This window comes from Oncorhynchus kisutch, linkage group LG14 (assembly GCF_002021735.2).
Source record: "Oncorhynchus kisutch isolate 150728-3 linkage group LG14, Okis_V2, whole genome shotgun sequence".
Lineage (NCBI taxonomy): Eukaryota > Metazoa > Chordata > Actinopteri > Salmoniformes > Salmonidae > Oncorhynchus > Oncorhynchus kisutch.
This window is the reverse complement of record NC_034187.2, coordinates 57,563,108-57,583,949: the sequence shown is the minus strand read 5'-3', so window position 1 is coordinate 57,583,949 and position 20,842 is coordinate 57,563,108. Positions and strand designations below refer to the sequence as shown.

General features: G+C 41.5%; 1 protein-coding gene across 2 annotated transcripts; it reads right to left on the bottom strand.

The window, feature by feature from the left end:
* Positions 1-774: 774 nt before the first annotated feature.
* LOC109875839 (retinol dehydrogenase 11) lies at positions 775-8,399 on the bottom strand. Of its 2 annotated transcripts, none has more exons than XM_031788636.1 (7): positions 8,297-8,399; positions 6,525-6,659; positions 6,061-6,252; positions 5,498-5,659; positions 5,287-5,406; positions 1,437-1,641; positions 775-1,181 (listed from the first exon to the last, which is right to left on the bottom strand). In XM_031788636.1, the coding sequence occupies exons 2-7, from the start codon at positions 6,535-6,537 to the stop codon at positions 1,076-1,078; spliced, it is 798 nt and encodes a 265-aa protein (XP_031644496.1). In that variant the 5' UTR covers positions 6,538-6,659; positions 8,297-8,399; the 3' UTR covers positions 775-1,075. The 2 variants fall into 2 exon arrangements, with proteins under 2 accessions (XP_031644496.1, XP_020323845.1); XM_020468256.2 differs by lacking the exon at positions 8,297-8,399 and adding an exon at positions 7,667-8,170.
* Positions 8,400-20,842: the final 12,443 nt, after the last annotated feature.

Sequence of the window (20,842 nt, the reverse complement as noted above, 5' to 3'; positions counted from 1 at the left end):
CACCTGCAGGACAGGTAAAGGATGGTAACAACAACTGCCCAAGTTACACCAGGAACGCACAATCCCTCCAACAGTGCTCAGACTGTCCGCAATAGACAGGACAGGACTGGCAAAAAGTGCTCTTCACTGACAAGTCTCGGTTTTGTCTCACCAGGGGTGATGGTCAGATTCACATTTATCGTTGAAGGAATGAGCGTTACACCGAGGTCTGTACTCTGGAGCGGGATCGATTTGGAGGTGGAGGGTCCGTCATGGTCTGGGGCGGTGTGTCACAGCATCATCGGACTGAGCTTGTTGTCATGACAGGCAATCTCAACACTGTGTGTTACAGGGAAGACATCCTCCTCCCTCATCCTGACATGACCCTCCAGCATGACAATGCCACCAGCCATACTGCTCGTTCTGTGCGTGATTTCCTGCAAGACAGGAATGTCAGTGTTCTGCCATGGCCAGCGAAGAGCCTGGATCTCAACCCCATTGAGCACGTCTGGGACCTGTTAGATTGGAGGGTGAGGGCTAGGTCCATTCCCCCCAGAGATGTCCGGGAACTTGCAGGTGCCTTGGTGGAAGAGTGGGGTAACATCTCACAGCAATAACTGGCAAATCTGGTGCAGTCCATGAGGACAAGATGCACTGCAGTACTTAATGCAGCTGGTGGCCACACCAGATACTGACTGTTACTTTTGATTTTGACCCCCCCATTGTTCAGGGACACATTATTCCATTTATGTTAGTCACATGTCTGGGGAACTTGTTCAGTTTATGTCTCAGTTGTTGAATCTTGTTATGTTCATACAAATATTTACATATGTTAAATTTGCTGAAAATAACCGCAGTTGACAGTGATAGGACGTTTCTTTTTTTGCTGAGGTTATAGTACAGAAAATGTGTATTTTCCCACAATGTATAATATAGAAAATTTGTATTTTCCCACAATATATATATAGAATACAGGATATCTTACAATTACCCTTCTGATATGAAAGTTAAGAGCCAACATGGAAAAAATATGTCAGTATCCGGGGGGCCCTGGCAGGTGGGGTTGTGAGTGTCACCTTGTTGCAAGGCGAGTTGTTCAGTTGTTCTTAATGAGTCCTACTAGCCCGGCGCTAACACCCCATAGTCTCAGTGCTGCAAGATCATCTCTTCCCTCAGGAGCTGGCTCCTTTACCTGACAGTCACTGAGAAACAAACACACGTTAACTTAAAGCTCACCTAAACGCCTAGTTATTTATATTGTCTACACTCAGAATAAACACCACATTGTACAACCATACACTTGATGGGATACTTAACCATCACATACACACACAAAATACACTCCTCTTGTAAATGTAAATCATCCAACTCCAATTAACACCCAAACACACAGACACAGAGTGACTGATTCAGGTTAATCCACTATACATACAGGGATGCTAAAGTCAAAGTGGTACCTGAAGTAGCAGCCACTCTTCTCCTCCAGCCCTTCATTGACGGCGCAGTAGATGGTGGTCTGGGCACCCTCCCTGGGGGTCTTCATCAGGAGCCAGGCGGGGGCTGACAGCATGGCACTCAACGTGGGGTACTTTGACTGCGAGTGGCGCCACAGCTCTGTCCGGATAACTCCGGGGTGCAGGGAATACGACGTCACTCCAGTACCTGATGGGGTGAGTGTAGGCATAGGTCCACTAACCTTAGAATGTGGACATTCAGAGACATCATGTGGCAGGGTAGCACTGCACTGTACACCAGTTATAACCTGATTTTGAAGCAACATTATTTGTTTGTATCATTTTTGTTGTGCATACTAAGACGGCTACTGACAGGGGTGGGGGGGGGGGGGGGGGGGGGGGCGTTAATAGAATCCTGAAATACAGTAATTGCAAAGGTCATGATACTTGATGAGTATTCTTTGACAAAGGCCTCAAATGTATGGGCTTTAGCCCACTAGTAAACATTAGTTACCTTATCTTTAGCAATGCATTGCTAAACCATAATAGTATACAGTAAAATCCATCCATAACTATGGTAAAATACATCTAAATGTAGACCTAAATGTACATCTAAATGTTGGAGCATCTATTTTCTGACCCCGCACAAAGTTATGGCCCATTGGTAATGTATTTCCATGTAAAGAGCTGGGGTCCACAACCCCTTTTTTATGCTGCTGCTACTCTCTGTTTATCATACAGTCACTTTAACTATACATGCATGTACAGTTGAAGTCAGACATTTACATACACTTAGGTTGGAGTCATTAAAACTCATTTTTCAACCACTCCACAAATTTCTTGTTAACAAACTATAGTTTTGGCAGGTCGGTTAGGACATCTACTGTGTGCATGACACAAGTAATTTTTCCAACAATTGTTTACAGACAGATTATTTCACTTATAATTCACTGTATCACAATTCCAGTGGGTCAGAAGTTAACATACACTAGGTTGACTGTGTCTTTAAACAGTGTGATGGATGAATCAGAATTAGTTGGGTAACATAAGTAATTAAGATGTCTTATCTGCATAATATGCTTATGTGATATACTTGTCTATTAGAATGTATTTCTTTGGACTCTAGTGTTGGCAGTTGCACTTCTTCCCTCAGCTGGGGCTCAGTCACCTGGGGCCCAGAGAGGGGAGAGGTCAGGCTTGTCTTTCACATATCCCTGGTGCTATGCAGAATATCAGAAAGTAGACAGGATGGAACATTGTCTTCATATGTGAATGTGTCTTTACCTATTCTTAAACCATGTGAAGGGATGGCGTGATTAATGTGGAACCAATTACTTGTCTCCACAATGTCTGTGCACTAGTCACTCCCTCTTTTGGCATTGGGGGGAGGTGTATGGCAGTGTCTGGAACCATTGTATGTCCTCTCTGATGTTGCATTTATCCTGGGATAGTGTATGACCTAGAGGCTCACTCCCCTCAGTGAGCTTGTCCAAGAGTGGGGTCGAGAAGGGGCTTTACTTGAGTTGGGAGTATCAAGAGTTGACAATTGAGTTATGCCATTGGATGAGTTGGTGTTTTTGTGCTATACCGTACCAGGGTGAGACAGTTCCAGTTTGGAGTAGGAGGACCAGACACTGGTCTATACAATGAAAACTGTTGACACAGCAGTAACTGTCTGCTATGTATTATAGATACCTTTCATACTAATCTTAACTTTGTGACCATTCTATGTATCTGTTGTTTGTCATGTAGGTTGAGAGGGGTGTATCATGGCTATAAAAGACATTTGTATTTTTGTGTTGTCACTTTCAATGGTTCATTAGAGATGGTGCATCATTGAAAGTCAGTGCTATTGGAAAGCTCTTATTATTAAAGATGTAGTTTAAGTATAACTCTGACTGGTGTGTGAAGTTTGTCTCTCCTCATTTGGTAATACAGAAATTAAACCACCACAACAGCTTGAAAAATTCCAGAAAATTATGTCATGGCTTTAGAAGCTTCTGATAGGCTAATTGACATCAATTGAGTCCATTGGAGGTGTACCTGTGGATGTATTTCAAGGCCTACCTTCAAACTCAGTGCCCATTTGCTTGAAATCATGAGAAAATCAAAAGAAATCAGCCAAGACCTCAGAGAAAAATGGGAGACTTCCACAAGTCTGGTTCATCCTTGTTAGCAATTTCCCAACACCTGAAGGTACCATGTTCATCTGTACAAACAATAGTACGCAAGTATAAACACCATGGGACAACACAGCCGTCATACCGCTCAGGAAGGAGACGCGTTCTGTCTCCTAGAGATGAACGTACTTTGGTGTGAAAAGTGCAAATCAATCCCAGAAGGACCTTGTGAAGATGCTGGAGGAAACAGGTACAAAAGTATCTTAATTCACTGTAAAATGAGTCCTATATCAACATAACCTGAAAGGCTGCTCAGCAAGGAAGAGGCCACTGCTCCAAAACCGCCATAAAAAAGCCAGACTACGGTTTGCAACTGCACATGGGGACAAAGATCATACTTTTAGGAGAAATATCATCTGGTCTGATAAAACAAAAATATAACTATTTGGCCATAATGACCATCGTTATGTTTGGAGGAAAAAGGGGGAGGCTTGCAAGCCAAAGAACGCCACCCCGCAGCATCATCTTGTGGGGGTGCTTTGCTGCAGGAGGGACTGGTGCTCTTCACAAAATAGATGGCATCATGAGGCTGGAAAATGATGTGGCTATATTGAAGCAACATCTCAAGACATCAGTCAGGAAGTTAAAGCTTGGTCACAAATGGGTCTTCCAAATGGACAATGACCCCAAGCATACTTCCAAAGGTGTGGCAAAATGGCTTAAGGACAACAAAGTGAAGGTATTGGAGTGGCCATCACAAAGCCCTGACCTCAATCCAATAGAAAATTTGTGGGCAGAACTGAAAAATCGGTGTGAGCAAGGAGGCCTACATACCTGCCTCAGTTACACCAGCTCTGTCAGGAGTAATGGGCCAAAATTCACCCAAATTATTGTGGGAAGCTTGTGGAAGGCTACCCGAAACATTTGATCCAAGTTAAACAATCTAAAGGCAATGCTACCAAATACTAATTGAGTGTATGTAAACTTCTGACCCACTGGGAATGTGATGAAAGAAATAAAAGCTGAATTAAATCATTCTCTCTACTATTTTTCTGACATTTCACATTCTTAAAATAATGTGGTTATCCTAACTGATCTAAGACAGGGAATTTTTACTAGGATTAAATGTCAGGAATTGTGAAAAACTGAGTTTAAATGTATTTGGCTAAGGTGTATGTAAACTTCCGACTTCAACTGTACATACTACCTCAATTAGCCTGACTAACCTGTGCCCCCGCACATTGGCTACCCGGACTATCTGCATTGTGTCCCGCCACCCGCCACCCACCACCCGCCAACCCCTCTTTTACTCTACTGCTACTCTGTTTATCATATATGCATCGTCACTTTAACCATACCTACATGTTCATACTACCTCAATTAGCCCGACTAACCGGTGCCTGTATATAGCCTCGCTACTTTTATTTTTCACTGGCTTTTTTAAAACTTTACTTATCTATTGTTCACCTAATACCTATTTTTTACTTAGAAATTGAACTGTTGGTAAGGTCTACACACCTGTTGTATTTGGCGCACGTGACAAATACATTTTGATTTGATTTGATTACTGCACATTTAGCCATTGAACATGATATGCAGTGGAAATGTAAAAATCCCCTAGATACATTAATACATTTCCTACACATAACTAGGTTAATTCATTTTTGAATTTGTCTAATTTCTAACTACATGTATATGAGTAGTAATAGAGCTGTAATAAGGCAACCCCTCACCTTTGGTCCTTCGTGCCAGCTCCCTAGAGAAGAGGAGGTTGGCCAGTTTACTCTGCTTATAGGCGATTACTGAGTTGTAACCTTTCTTATCAAAATTAAGGTCTTCAAAGTGGATTTTCCCTGAAAGAAGATGAGGTAGAGCCAGATAAAAATATAACTCAATTGATTATATTTATTTTATTACAAAAATATCTGAACAGGATGGGCTTACCGCCTTGATGAGCGATGCTAGACACATTGATGACACGGCTGGGGGTGGAGGCTTTCAGCATGTCCAGGAGCAGATTGGTCAATAGGAAGTGACCTAGGTGATTGACGGCAAATTGACTCTCAAAACCTTCCACTGTGAGGCTTTTGGGACACAGCATTATACCTGTGAGGAGTAGAGGGAGAGTATTTATAGGATGGTTCAAAAAGCTCAAGCCCACAACTTTGACAATAAAAAACATGCTCTATGTCAAAGCAAATCCAGAGTAAGAAGGATCTTCAATGACAACACCAACACAATTCAGGCTCTCAAAGCATGTTGGGTAAAATCATTTTTTTTGTATATATATTTTTTTTAACCTTTATTTAACTAGGCAAGTCAGTTAAGAACAAATTCTTATTTTCAATGACGGCCTAGGAACAGTGGGTTAACTGCCTTGTTCAGGAGCAGAACGACAGATTTGTACCTTGTCAGCTCGGGGATTCAGTCTTGCAACCTTTCGGTTACTAGTCCAACGCTCTAACCACTAGGCAACCTGTCACCCCAGTCTGCTGCATCAGTCTCACCTGCGTTGTTGATAAGTATGTCCAGACGGGTCTCTGTGGCAATGAATTCCCGAGCAAACTGACGTACTGAACCGAGGGAGGACAGGTCTAGTTGTTGCACCACCACGTTAGTATTTCCTGTGGAACTGCGGATCTCTGCTGCAGCTGCTTCTCCCCTGGTGAGATCTCGGCAAGCCATGATGACCCGAGCTCCTGAGAACATGCAGTACCGTCAGTCTGAGAACACCCTCATCACTTTCCCCTCCAATAGAATATATAGGATCAGCCCTATCATCAGCTGAACAACATCCACTATCTATCACACCCCATCACTAAGCCTCCTACACTCAGGCCTTCCATTGAAAAGCCCCCACAGTTGCCCTTAAATCCACATTTAAGGGCAACTGGGACCCCATGAAAGGTAATGTAAATCACAACACAGTTAGAGTACAGTCCAATAGAGAAGTGCCATAGGCCTTCTGTACCTCTCATGGCCATATCCCAGGCCGTCTCCTTGCCGATGCCAGTGTTGGCACCAGTGATCACCACAGTCCTTCCATGCAGTTTGGCACGGCTGCGGCATATCCCACCGGCGATCCACTTTCGCAGTAAAACATAGCCTGGTTTGGAGACAAACGGCACTGAGCCAAAATATCACTCTTACTTCTTCTTATGTTGACCTATGAACCTTCCACTAGAGGCACCCTATCTGTTGATTGTGTAAGTACTGACAGGTTGGCCACCTCTCTCATGGGAATAGAAAGCATGTTCATTGGTCACATTGGCCCACAATACTTTTGTTACTCATCGCTTTTAATCCTGGGACTATATGTGTAACATGTGGAAGAGTAAACATCCTTATTTTAGAGCACCAATGTGATCAATCCATGGACAGGGAAAGACAGAGCAACTGAGGGCACAACCTTTATTACTGGCATTGTGTAAACGTCTATGGTCCATACAGGGACAGTGAACAGTTACAGTCCAATAGAGAAGTGCTGTTAAGACAACAGTTCAAAAGGCACTGGACTGGTTCCATATGGGAGGAATTTCACAAGCCCTAATCTACCACAATTAAAATCTCTCAACCAAACAAGATTTAATCCTGGCTTAACATTTTTCAAGTCTGCGAAAAAGATAATTTCTTGTGGAAATAGGAATTGTTAACATAGCATATACTGTATGTGCAATTGCAAAGCCTTTACACACATAACAGTATATGTTGGGATCTTGGAGCTACAGGGAGTGAACACGTTACAAATCACAAACCTTAAATAGACACTACAATCAAGCATTACCACATACCACGGTCAGTCATGCTTCAGTGATTCTGTGGATTGTCATGTAAGTCAAGAAAAATTTACAATCTGAAGACTTTTACATCCTGTATGTTACAACATGGCACAACATACTTCATACAGTCAGTTTTGATATACACTACACTTTGTTGGTGATTTAGTAGTGTTAACTTTTGTTGAAATTAGGCTACTATTCCCCTAGCATATATTTCCATGTAGAAATGTTAGAACAATATTACCATTATAGCAAACTGTAAAAGTAATTGAAAGGAGATCTGAGACCCACAATACATCAAGATAACTTGCATAGCAGTAGAGCTGTGACTTACTGATGGTTGTCACTGTGGTCACAGCGCCGTACTTGACTAGCTGGTTTTTCTTCAACTCTTTCCACATCTTATCAACTCTTGTTGCCAGAACAGTTTGACTACCCCAGACCAGACAACTTAGCCTAGTAAATCCCGAGCTTAGCGAGTCTGGCTATTCTTCTTGAACTGTGTTGCTTTGAATGTTGTTACAGCACGACCAGTGATACAGATCGAGTGGCTATGAATAGGTCTAAGTATCTTACATAGGAGGTTTAGTCTTATAGCCAGATTAAACCAGAACTACTTCCTTAAACAGTCAATGGTGCACCACAAGTATGGCACACTAGTATGGTTCTCCTCCTTGAAAATTCCTTAAAGTAGGATTGTGTGGTGTCTTTAAACACTGACTATACCAAACATTAGGAACACATTCCTAATTTTGAGTTGCACCTTAAAAATCGTTCTTTAACCTGTCTCCTCCCCTTCATCTACACTGATTGAAGTGGATTTAATAAGTGACATCAGTAAGGTATCATAGCTTTCACCTGGATTCACCTAGTCAGTCTATGTCATGAAAAAACAGGTGTTCTTAAGGTTTTGTATACTCAGTGTATTTGTCAAGAGAACACCTTAAAGACAGATCTTGTCTACCTCTGGTCCAGTGAGATTGTCCAAGCCCTGGTCCAGCTGCTCCCCCTCAATTTCGACATTGGTAGCAGTAGTGGCATAGTCCCTGTCTCTCAGGGGAACAGCATGCTCTCTGTGTATTTGAGTGTACTAATACTTCAACTTTTGTTATGATGACACATGAAAGGACCTAGTCTATGGGTAGGACCCACTGAGGTATGGGTAGGACCCAAAGTGCCACCTACTGGCCTATTGTAGGGCTACCATTTTAAAATAGTAATAGTGAAGGAAAATAGGACAAAAAGATATAGCTAGATTTTGCATTGGCTAATTATTCATAATGAATGGAAGTTATTTTACTACAAAAAATATGGTAATCATATTGTTGATGTTGTCAAACACTTTGATTGATTGGTTATATTAGCATGTAAATATAGGTGGGGCAAACTCCAGCAAAGCCAATACACAACCCAACAGAACACTAAACAATGCATTAATTGGACTATAACGGTGACAAACTGTGCCCACAAACTTATGGGCCTACATAAAACTGTCCCAACAGCAGAGTCCCAACACCTTACCACTACTGCACCTGGCTATCAGCGGAGCCTTGTCTGGCAGCGAAACAGTTCATTCAGCCTAATTTACTGCCTTTAAAAAAACATAGCTGATATGGCTAACTTGTGTAAACAAATGTGGTTTATACTGACAATTGAGATGTACAATATGACATCTATGGCATAAGGGAACGACGAGTGGATAAGAGGCAATTCGAAATTGCGATTAAGACATTCATGAGCGAGCTAGGATGGACATAATCAATATAACTATTTGTTCAGCACTTTTGAAATGTACAGGGACAGAATTCAGAGCATAGGCCATTCTTACAGTATTCTCCCTGTACACCAAGTCAGAACCGTAGGATAAATAAAAGGGGGAATATAAACACACAATGAAAGCTCTTACAATATTCGATGATGACATTTCTTAAAAACAGACTTTGGACTACATGAAGGGAAAAGGAACCAAATGTTTAGGTTTAGGCACATGGGCTACTAACAGCTTACTACACAACATACACTTAGTATTGCTTTCTTAACTACAGTATACATATCTCCCTGGCATATTACATAATTTATGCAGCAGCATACAAGACATTTTTGGACTCATCTTGTTGTACTGTGCTCACTTGAACATGAAGGTGGCAAGGAGGTCCTTTGTGGGCAAATTCTTTCATCAAAGTCTGGCATTCTCTGGATTTATGATGCTTTCAAGAGAACTGAGAACTTTAAAAAAAACACGGTTGAATCATCTTCAGGTCAGAGCTCCCGACTTTAAAATCAGAGTTGAATTACCGTTCAAAATGTATTTTCCCAGTCGGAGCTCGTTTCTTTCTGAGTTCCCAGTTGTCTTGAACTCACTTTAGTCTGAGATTTCCCAGTTCCAAGTTGTTTTGAAAGCGGGAGAAGTCATGAAGGATTGACAGCATGGCCAATGTTGAATGTTTATCCTTTTAAGCTTGGAAAAGAGACCCTTAAACCCAGACTTGGACCACACATCCACTCCAATGAATAGCAGGCTAGTGATTGCTTTGCAATTCTTGCAGTTAGCCACTTATTCCTTCCAAACCACTCATTGTTGAATTTGCGATTTCCAACTTGTTCTGTAATGTTTATGTCCAACACTTATACATTTTATCTATAATTTCTCTTCATATGACAAGGATTTGCCTGTAGATTGTCGACTTGATTAATGATGATGACCATTTTGAAAGTATGATGTTGACATGATCAGTCCAATCAAAGCTACTGTAGATATAACGTGATTTGACGTCCTTTTATCTGTGGCCAATGACCTTGAGCCGCCTTGGATGGGCACTTCTAATGTATCTCAAAAGCAGTATTCAAGGTTTTGAATTTTTGAGCTCTCCTCGTAGATTTTGCTAGAGAACATTTTCCGCTGGCTGCCCCACCACTATAGAAAGTACTGAGCTGGGCTGAAACACCTGAATTTTGGAACTGCCTTACTCCAGAAAGCAAAAAAAGAGACCATCTTTGTATGCATCTTTATTAACTCAATGATTTGTTATTATATGTATTTATTTACATTGTTTGCAAACTGATATGTGACAAGTATTAATGCCAAAATAACATGCTAAACACCCCCCTGCCCTCAATGACTGGTCGCCTCTACAGGCTGCACTCGAATCAATATTGAGTTAGTAACTAGTGAATTTGGAAAAAATCAAATAAAAAATATATGCGCATGTGAATTTTGTCATTTAGCTAGCTGAGCTAGACCCATCATCTACCAGTGGGGACGCTCCTGTATGTATAGCGGCGCCGCCGGTTACAGCGAAATACTCTTAATACTCTGCTTACCGGTACCTAGCTACTAGCTAGCTAACGTTAGTTAATAGTTACAGTAACGTTAGGTAGCTAGACGTTTTTTTAACCAGCTTTGTCAGTTTGTTAGCCACTGCTAATACCCCCAGTTGTCACTCGACCCTGGCCTCCTCCGGTAGCTGGACTGGTGCGCAGGGATACATACAGATTAGTAGCTAGTTATATTAGTTAACACCAGCTACGTTAGCTAGCTAGCAAGAGATTCCGATCGGAAACGGGAGGGGCAACGGTCGGATGATAGGATAGGTAGCTAGTAGCTATCTAGCCAACACCTATACTCCCACGCACGCACGAGCTAGCTAATGTTTGTTTAATGGTTTGGCCTAGGTCAAATCAAATGTTATTGGTTGCTTACATTATATACATTTTGCAGATGTTAATCGCAGGCGTAGCGAAATGCTTATGTTTCTAGCTCCAACAGTGAAGTAATACCTAACAATACACACAACCCCCCCCCCCCAAAAAAAATTAAGAAAGAAATGCAGAAATATCAACTTGCTATGTAGTTCGGTTGTGGACCTTACATAGCGGGTTGGCGTTTGAGAGCAACGTCTGTGTTACTTGCACATGATCGTGCAGTTTACAGACACTTCTTCAAAACATGTAGAAATGGCAGATTGACAAAATGAATGTTAGCTATATGGTATATTAGCATACTACTATTGCTTCTGGTAATCGCAGTTAGGTAAATAGAGCTACAGATAAAACGACTCTTTGAAAGCAAAAGTGGTGAGACTTTTACATTGGATTATTATGACATTCACATGCATGGCTGCAACATTATAACAAAATGCCTTGTACCATGGAGAAATGTATCGAATTTGAATATGCATGATGTGGAGATAGTCATACAACATCCACAAATTTATCAAAATATATCTGCGCGTATATTAGGAGTTGAACAAAGTATATTTTTGGAAGATGGAAACATTATGAAACTTGTAATCGTGTGCTTTTCATGATGGAGATGGTCACCCCGCCCTTGTTTTAAGATCGTAGCCAATCAGAGCGTCAACATCAAAACTGGAAGTGACGTGGTGATTTTCTTGCGCCTTCCTACGCGAGCCAAAAAGTGAAAAACGATAGCAGTCACCATTCTACATATCTTTGTTTTCCACTTCACGTCTCCGCGGTTTGTTGTACTTTTTATTAAACTTCGGCAAAAGAGTGAACAAGGTAAGTCATTTGCATGCTTCGTGAATAGATGTAGATGTTGCCAGTTGTTGAACTCAGTTCGCTTGCTAGCTAGTTAGCACTGGTGCTAGCTCAAGTCTTACTGTTTGCATGGAGTCGTTGCAGAGTGGGCTGCAGGAAGCCATGCACACTGCACTATCCGAATGTCACTACTGATCCAGGACAAGTTCGTTTGTATTGCTAGTTGTAGGGAATGTGAAGATTAGAAGACTGGAAACTGATCTTGGACCAATGTTCATGAACAGCATTTTCTCTTCACACCTTTTTGGGCGACCAGACCAAATTGACATAGAAATGTGTTTTATAGATCTGTCATTCGCTTTGAAAGCATGTCTATGTTTCCGTTCTTAAGTTTCGTTTTTGCATCTTTTACTTTCAGTTTTGTACACCGCTGAAAATAAAATATTGTTGGTTATGGAAAATATATTTCATAGCGGTTTAGATGGTACAATGATTCTCTACACTATACTTGTTTTGTCACATAAAACTGAAATTAAGCTAACTATTAGAATTTTAGCATCCAGGAAATGGAAGAGTGATTTCTGTATAGTGCATCTTTAATGGAATTTATACACACAGTTCATGCACAAAACTTGGTAAAGACAATAAAAATAAAATGTTCTCTTCCTCTAACTACAACCACACCAGCTTCCCCCTTAACTGGACAACACATATGCAGCGAATAAAATACACAAGGAGCAAGAGCTGATGCTCCACTTTCTGACTTTGCATGATTGCCACACTGCCTTGTCCATGTCATGTGCCAATATTCTAAAACATGATCATAGATATCATCATAACATCCATATTATATCAACTAATCTACAGTTATGAGCATGGCGGACTCAGACGTCAATATGACAGACTCTGAGGTCAACGCCACAGACTCTGAGCTCCACATGGAGTGTGTGGAGGAGGATCTGACGCCGTGGCAACAGCAACCAGATGAGGAAATGGAAGACACAAGCAAGGGACCCAGTAAAGGTGAGCGTGCTGTGTGCAGACTCGGTGTAACCTGCTTCCCTCGGTCATGTCATTCTGTATGTTTTGGGACTCAATTCTCAATAGCAACAGTTTCAGCATGATACATTTACAGGTGCACCTTGTGCTGGAGACAATAAAAGGCTACTCTAAAATATGCAGTTTTGTCATACAATACCATAGATGTCTCAAGTTTTGAGGGAGCGTGCAATTAGCATGCTGACTGCAGGAATGTTAATTTCTCTACCATAAGCTGCCTCCAATGTTTTTTTTTGAGAATATGGCAGTATGTCCAACCAGTCTCAAAACAGCAGACTGTGTGGAATCACGCCAGCTCAGGACCTCCACATCGAACTTCTTCACCTGTGGGATTGTCTGAGGGGGTGCTGAGGAATATTTCTGTCTGTAATAAAGCCCTTTTGTTGGGAAAAACTCAATCTGAATGGCTGGTTTTTGTCTTCCAGTAGATGGGCCTGGCCCCCCCATGGCTGCGCCCTTGCCTAGTCATGTGAAATCCATAGATTAGGGCCTAATGAATTTATTTCAAACAACTAATTTCCTTATATAAACTAACTCAGTCGAATCTTTGAAATTTTGCATGTTGCGTTTTATATTTTTTTAACAGTATACTCTGTATCCCTCAGTTACTCAAGTGTTTCCATTATTTTGGCAGTTACACATATACGCTTGGCAACTGTTTTGACTTAATTTATTTTTTTGACTTACTGACCTGTAGCATAAAACATGTTTCAATGGACACATGCAACCAACATGTTTAAGCCTCATAGGGAGTATATTGACTTTTGCCCATCTCTGCAGCACCATTACTACCCAAACCAGTGGCCCTGACTCAAGTGCTGCAGCCTCTTCCGACCTCCATGCCTCAGGTGCTGCAGATGCCGGCCACTATGCTGCCTAGCACCAGCAGCACCACTGGGAAGAACATCATATTCACCACACAGGTACACAGACATGATTCTGAATGTCAGGGAAGCATGTTTGTTCTACATCAAAAATGTGTATATATGAACTAGTGATGGAGGGATTGTTCTTAGTAGATTGCTGATGAGCAGCAGCACGTTTCTGGTTGACAACAGTGGACGCTGCAGTGCTTCATGGACTTGTTTTTCTATAGGATGATTGAGCCTCAGTGAGTACAGTTACATCCACACAATAATATGATTATGGATAGTCAACTTAATATAGTTGAATTTAAATGTTTACATGCTTTGTAAGAACAATTTCCCTAATAATCCTGTTTATATGGACACATCTGAAATCAGGGTTCGGGATAGGACTTTGATAAATGCAGAAAATGTCAGATTTTGCCCATTCATCCTCAATGGCACACATACACAATCCATTTCTCAATTGTCTCACAGCTAAAAATTCCTTCTTTAACTGTCTTCGCCCCTTCATCTACACCAGGTATTCCCAAACTGGGGTAAGGGGGTAAGCGCAATGCTGTCGCGGTACGCCAAATTAAAATGTTTCTTCACATTTTCAAACAGTCCATTTATGTTTTCTAACGGGGCTATACATTTGGGTGAGTTTTTTTTTTTTTTTTGTGAGGGGGGGGCTCATTTCACTGCCAAAAATAAAATGAAACCATCTAGTGTTCAGCGAAATAACAACACAATGTCAAATACAGGTAGCCTATTCAAATAATTACCATCCAATCACATTAACCGTTACCCTCTCACAGGAATTCCACTAATGGTCCGTATGTAACCAAACGTAGCTGCTGCTCATGTTGGTATCTGTACTGATGGCGCAAAAGCCATGACAGGGAGACATAGTGGAGTGGTAATGTGCATGAAAGCAGTTGCTCCCGACGCCACTTGGGTACACTGCAGCATCCATGAGAGGCTCTTGCCAAGGGAATGCCTGACAGCTTGAAAGACGTTTTGGACAGTACAGTGAAAATGGTTCACTTTGTTAAAGCAAGGCCCCTGAACTCTTGTGTATTTTCTCCACTATGCAATGATATGGCCATGTAACACTTCTACAACATACAGAAGTGTGCTGGTTATCAAGGGGCAAAGTATTGACACGTTTCTTAAAATTGAGAGATGAGCTTAGTTCTTTACTGACCATCATTTTCACTTGTCAGACTGCGTGCATGATAAGTTTCTCACATGACTGGCCTATCTGGGTGATGTTTTTTCTCGCCTGAATGATCTGAATCTAGGATTTACAGGGACTCTCAGCAACTATATTCAACGTGTGGGGAAAAAACTGAGGCTATGATTAAGAATTTGGAGCTCTTCTCTGTCTGCATTAACAAGGATAACACACAAGGTCTTTCCATCATTGTATGATTGTTTTGTTTGTTGTGCAAATGAACTCAAGCTTACGGACAATGTCAAATGTTAGATAGCGAAGCACCTGAGTCAGTTTGGTGCGTAATTACGCAGGTACATTCCCGAAACGGATGACACAAACAACTGGATTCGTTATCCCTTTTCATGCCTTGCCTCCAGTCCACTTACCAATATCTGAACAAGATAGCCTCATTGAAATTGCAACAAGCGGTTCTGTGAAAATTTAATCAGAAGCCACAGCCAGATTTCTGGATTGGGCTGCGCTCTGAGCATCCTGCTTTGGCAAATCGCTCTGTTAAGACTCTAATGCCCCTTTCAGCCACGTACCTAAGTGAGAGTGGATTCTCAGCCCTCACTAGCATGAAAACTAAATACAGGCACAGACTGTGTGTGGAAAATGATTAAAGACTGAGACTCTCTCCAATACAACCCAACACTGCAGAGTTATGTGTATTCTTTCAAGCACACACTTGTCATTAACATGTGGTGAGTTATCATTTTTTGATGAACAAATAAGGTTTTATATGTAAGATGGCTAAATAAAGAGCAACATTATTATTTGTGCCCTGGTCCTATAAGTGCTCTTTGTCACTTCCCACGAGCCGGGTTGTGACGACAACTCACACTCATTCTTATGTTTAATAAATGTATCATATAGTGTGTGTGGCAGGCTTACAATGATGGCAAAAAACAACATTTGAGAGTGCGCTGACCCTGGTGCTGGAGGGAGTACGCAGCTGGAGGTTGAATGTTTGAAGGGGTACAGGACTATTAAAAAGTTTGGGAACCACTGATTGAAGTGAAGGTGTCATCAATAAAGGATCACAGCTTTCACCTGGATACACCTGGTCAGTCTGTCGTGTTCCTAATGCTTTGTACAGTCAGTGTATTTCAAAGATACACATTTAGTTTTTCTGAACTAACTTCACTCGCGTAAAAGAAGGAAGCTCATTGTCACGATCGTTATAATGAGTGGACCAAAGCACAGCGTGATCTGGGTTCCACATATTACTAGGTGAAACTAACAGCAAAACAATAATTCTCAAAACGAAACGTGAAGCTAACAGGCAACTATACATAGTCAAGAACCCACAAAGGGGAAATGGCTGCCTAAATATGATCCCCCCCAATCAAAGACAACAATAAACAGCTGCCTCTGATTGGGAACCATACCAGACCAACAGAAATATAATCACCTAGATGACCCACCCTAGTCACACCCCGACCTAACCAACATAGAGAATAAAAAGCTCTCTATGGTCAGGGCGTGACACTCATGCAAGCCTATGTGCAGATCAAATACAAATCTAGAATGCTGATTAAGGCGTTTGCTTGTCCTAAAATTTCAAAAGATTGCTCAGTAAACCAGTTGTTTTAATCAGCGTATGCTTACTTTGATTATGACCGTACATCGACTGATTTCAAGTTTTCATAACGATCGGTAATCGGCATTTTTGGACGCCGATTACATTGCACTCCACGAGGAGACTGCGTGGCAGGCTGACTGACCACTTGTTACGCGAGTGCAGCAAGGAGCCAAGTTTGCTAGCATTAAACTTATCTTATAAAAACCAATCAATCTTAATAACATAATCACTAGTTAAACTAGTAATATCATCAACCATGTGTAGTTACCTTGATTGTCCTGCGGTGCATGTTAATTTAACATCGAATCACAGCCTACCTCGTCAAACGGGTGATGATTTAACAAGCGCATTCGCGAAAAAAGCGCTGTCGTTGCACCAGTGTACCTAACCATAAACATGAATGCCTTTCTTAAAATCAATACACAAGTATATATTTTTAAACCTGCCTATTTAGTTAATATTGCCTGCAAACATGAATTTATTTTAACTAGGGAAATTCTGTCACTTCTCTTACGTTCTGTGCAAGCAGAGTCAGGGTATATGCAGCAGTTTGGGCTGCCTGGCTCGTTGCGAACTGTGTGAAGACCATTTCTTCCTAACAAAGACCGTAATTAATTTGCCAGAATTTTTCATAATTATGACATAACATTGAAGGTTGTGCAATGTAACAGCAATATTTAGACTTAGGGATGCCACTCGTTAGATAAAATACGGAGCAGTTCTGTATATCCCTGAAAGAATAAACGTTTTGTTTTCTAAATGATAGTTTCCGGATTTGACCATATTAATGACCTAAGGCTCGTACTTCTGTGTGTTTATTATATTATAATTAAGTATATGATTTGATAGAGCAGTCTGACTGAGCGGTAGTAGGTAGCAGCAGGCCCGTAAGCATTCATTCAAACAGCACTTTCCTGCATTTGCCAGCAGCTCTTCGCTGTGCTTCAAGCATTGTGCTGTTTATGACTTCAAGCCTATAAACTCCCGAGATTAGGCTGGCAATACTATTATGCCTATAAGAACATCCAATAGTCAAATGTATATGAAATACAAATGGTATAGAGAGAAATAGTCCTATAATTCCTACAATCTAAATATTCTTAACTGGGAATATTGAAGTTCATGTTAAAAGGAACCACCAGCTTTCATATGTTCTGAGCAAGGAACTTAAACGTTAGCTTTTTACATGGCACATATTGCACTTTCTTCTCCAACACTTTGTTTTTGCATTATTTAAACCAAATTGAACAAGTTTGATTCTTTTATTTGAGACTAAATATATTTTATTTATGTATTATATTAAGTTAAAAAGTGTTCATTGTCATTATTACAAATATATATATTATTTGTAATAATGACAATTTATATATAAGAAAATATATATATAAAAATCGGCCGATTTAATCGGTATCAGGTTTTTTTTTGGTCCTCCAATAATCGGTACCAGCTTTTTTTTCATCCTCCAATAATCAAATCAAATCAATCAAATTTATTTATATAGCCCTTCGTACATCAGCTGATATCTCAAAGTGCTGTACAGAAACCCAGCCTAAAACCCCAAACAGCAAGCAATGCAGGTGTAGAAGCACGGTGGCTAGGAAAAACTCCCTAGAAAGGCCAATACCTAGGAAGAAACCTAGAGAGGAACCAGGCTATGTGGGGTGGCCAGTCCTCTTCTGGCTGTGCCGGGTGGAGATTATAACAGAACATGGCCAAGATGTTCAAATGTTCATAAATGACCAGCATGGTCGAATAATAATAAGGCAGAACAGTTGAAACTAGAGCAGCAGCACAGTCAGGTGGAAGTTGAAACTGAAGCAGCAGCATGGCCAGGTGGACTGGGGACAGCAAGGAGTCATCATGTCAGGTAGTCCTGGGGCATGGTCCTAGGGCTCAGGTCCTCCGAGAGAGAGAAAGAAAGAGAGAAGGAGAGAATTAGAGAACGCACACTTAGATTCACACAGGACACCGAATAGGACAGGAGAAGTACTCCAGATATAACAAACTGACCCCAGCCCCCCGACACATAAACTACTGCAGCATAAATACTGGAGGCTGAGACAGGAGGGGTCAGGAGACACTGTGGCCCCATCCGAGGACACCCCCGGACAGGGCCAAACAGGAAGGATATAACCCCACCCACTTTGCCAAAGCACAGCCCCCACACCACTAGAGGGATATCTTCAACCACCAACTTACCATCCTGAGACAAGGCTGAGTATAGCCCACAAAGTATAGCGCCAACCCAGACAGGATGACCACAACAGTGAATCAACCCACTCAGGTGACGCACCCCCTCCAGGGACGGCATGAGAGAGCCCCAGCAAGCCAATCGGTATCGGCGTTGCAAAATCATAATCGATCGACCTCTAATGCAGAGTAAGGTGTTTACATGACTAATGTCATATTCGGCCTATTTCCATAATCAGTTTAATATTGAATTATTAGTGTGCATGTAAACGTACTGATTGCGGTGTCATTTCTGTGGCGTAGAACAGTCAAGTGGCCACACGGACCATAAGTGTCAAACCAGCGGGGTATATCCTGAATCGAGCAGACGTGATTGCTTCTTCTGAATTTCAGAGAGAAACGTGTTTGTTCTATATCATATATTTCTAACTGAAGCCTGCCCTGATTGTTCTCAATTAGATTACTGCTGAGCAGCGAACGTTTAGGTTGATGACAGTGGGCCAGGCTGCGCTTCACGGACTTGTTTTTCTATAGGAATAATGAGGTTAAGTCATTGCTAGGATCTTTTGTCTTTCTGTGGTGCAGAACATTCAAGGGGGGACACAGACCATAAGTGCCAAACCGGTAGGATATATCCTGAATGGCCAGCCCATCACCGTGCTGCCTGGTGGTAAGTAGCTAACCATTAGACATGTCTGTTCTTGTTATCTTATCAATGTCCTGATAGATAACCCAAGTATTTCACTGCCCACCGGAAACCTAGAAGTAACCACCTTTTTAGTGGGATCCAGAGAAATGTGACAGGGAGTGTTTTGTGTTCTGTAATTGTGTCATGCAAACTTTGGGTCATAAAAGAAAGGATATATTTCTTCCAGTGGGAAGTGATTTGTAAAGTGCAAATAGACAATAGCTATGTTTCCATTATTATTCCAGTGATTAAATGTTTTTGTCTACATTTAGAAAGTTTGCATAGAAATAGATGCAACAATTGCCTGCTACAGTGCATTTCCATTAAACTGTCTTGTGTCGATTTAAATGTAACAATGTCACAATGTAACAATGTCACACCTCGCAAAAACCTTGTGTCAAATAGAAATGTAAGTGGTTCATAAATTGGCAACCGGCTGCATGCCCTCCCACCTATCCGTTTCATGTCTTAGGTAGGCTGCAAAAGCCAGCATGGGTAGAATGCAAGAATTGACTAATATTGCCATATTCTAATAATTGTTACATGCCAACATATCCTAACGGTCCGCGCCATGGTGAGACTTGCACTCCTGTAGATCTGACATAATTTGATGGTGAAACTTGCATCCAGCCAAGCAGAAAAACAGAGCGTAGCAATTTTAGGCATTCTTGAAAGTCAGGACAATCCTTGTCCTGCAAACAGTCAGCATTTCAAATTAAATGTGGAGTAGAGCTTTATAGATAACATCACATACCCCCGCATGCCATCAAAATTATTTGGCAATAATAATTTATTCAGTTTGACAAAAGTAAAAATCCACCTCTGTCGCACAGATAAAAATGTTGTGGATCATTTAGAACATTTCTCCTGTAGCTTCCGTCGCAATGTTATGTTTTATGTTTATTCGACTTTTGTCGAATAAACCTTCCTATTGTGAGCGACTCACTACTGTTTTTCCTCCAGGCCAGGGAACCCAGCTGCAGCTAGCGCCCCAGCAGGTCCCGTCTCAGCCCAGGGGCAGACCGTCCGCCAGCGGCTTCACCACAGTGCGGATCCCCGTCAACCTCACCATCCGCACCACTAATGGAGTCCAGACCATCAGCACTGTGGCCTCCAGCAAGGTCAACCTCTCATCCTCCCCCACGACCCTCCACACCACCGCTCCATCTGTCACAGGTAAGGAAGGCTCTATTCCTTGTGGGCCATCAGTCTCTCCACAAGTTGAACACAGGGATTGTAAGTTAAATTACAGTCTTAGCAAACCAATTATTGTCCGTATGAATTTAAGTCTAATCTCAAAGGGTTGAATTTAATGTTAAAAAAAAGCCACCTTCTGATTTCTGTTATGGATCATTGTCTTGGACACTAATCCTGGTGTGTGTGTGTGTATTGTTTCAGCCAGTTTTTCAGGTGCAGCAGGA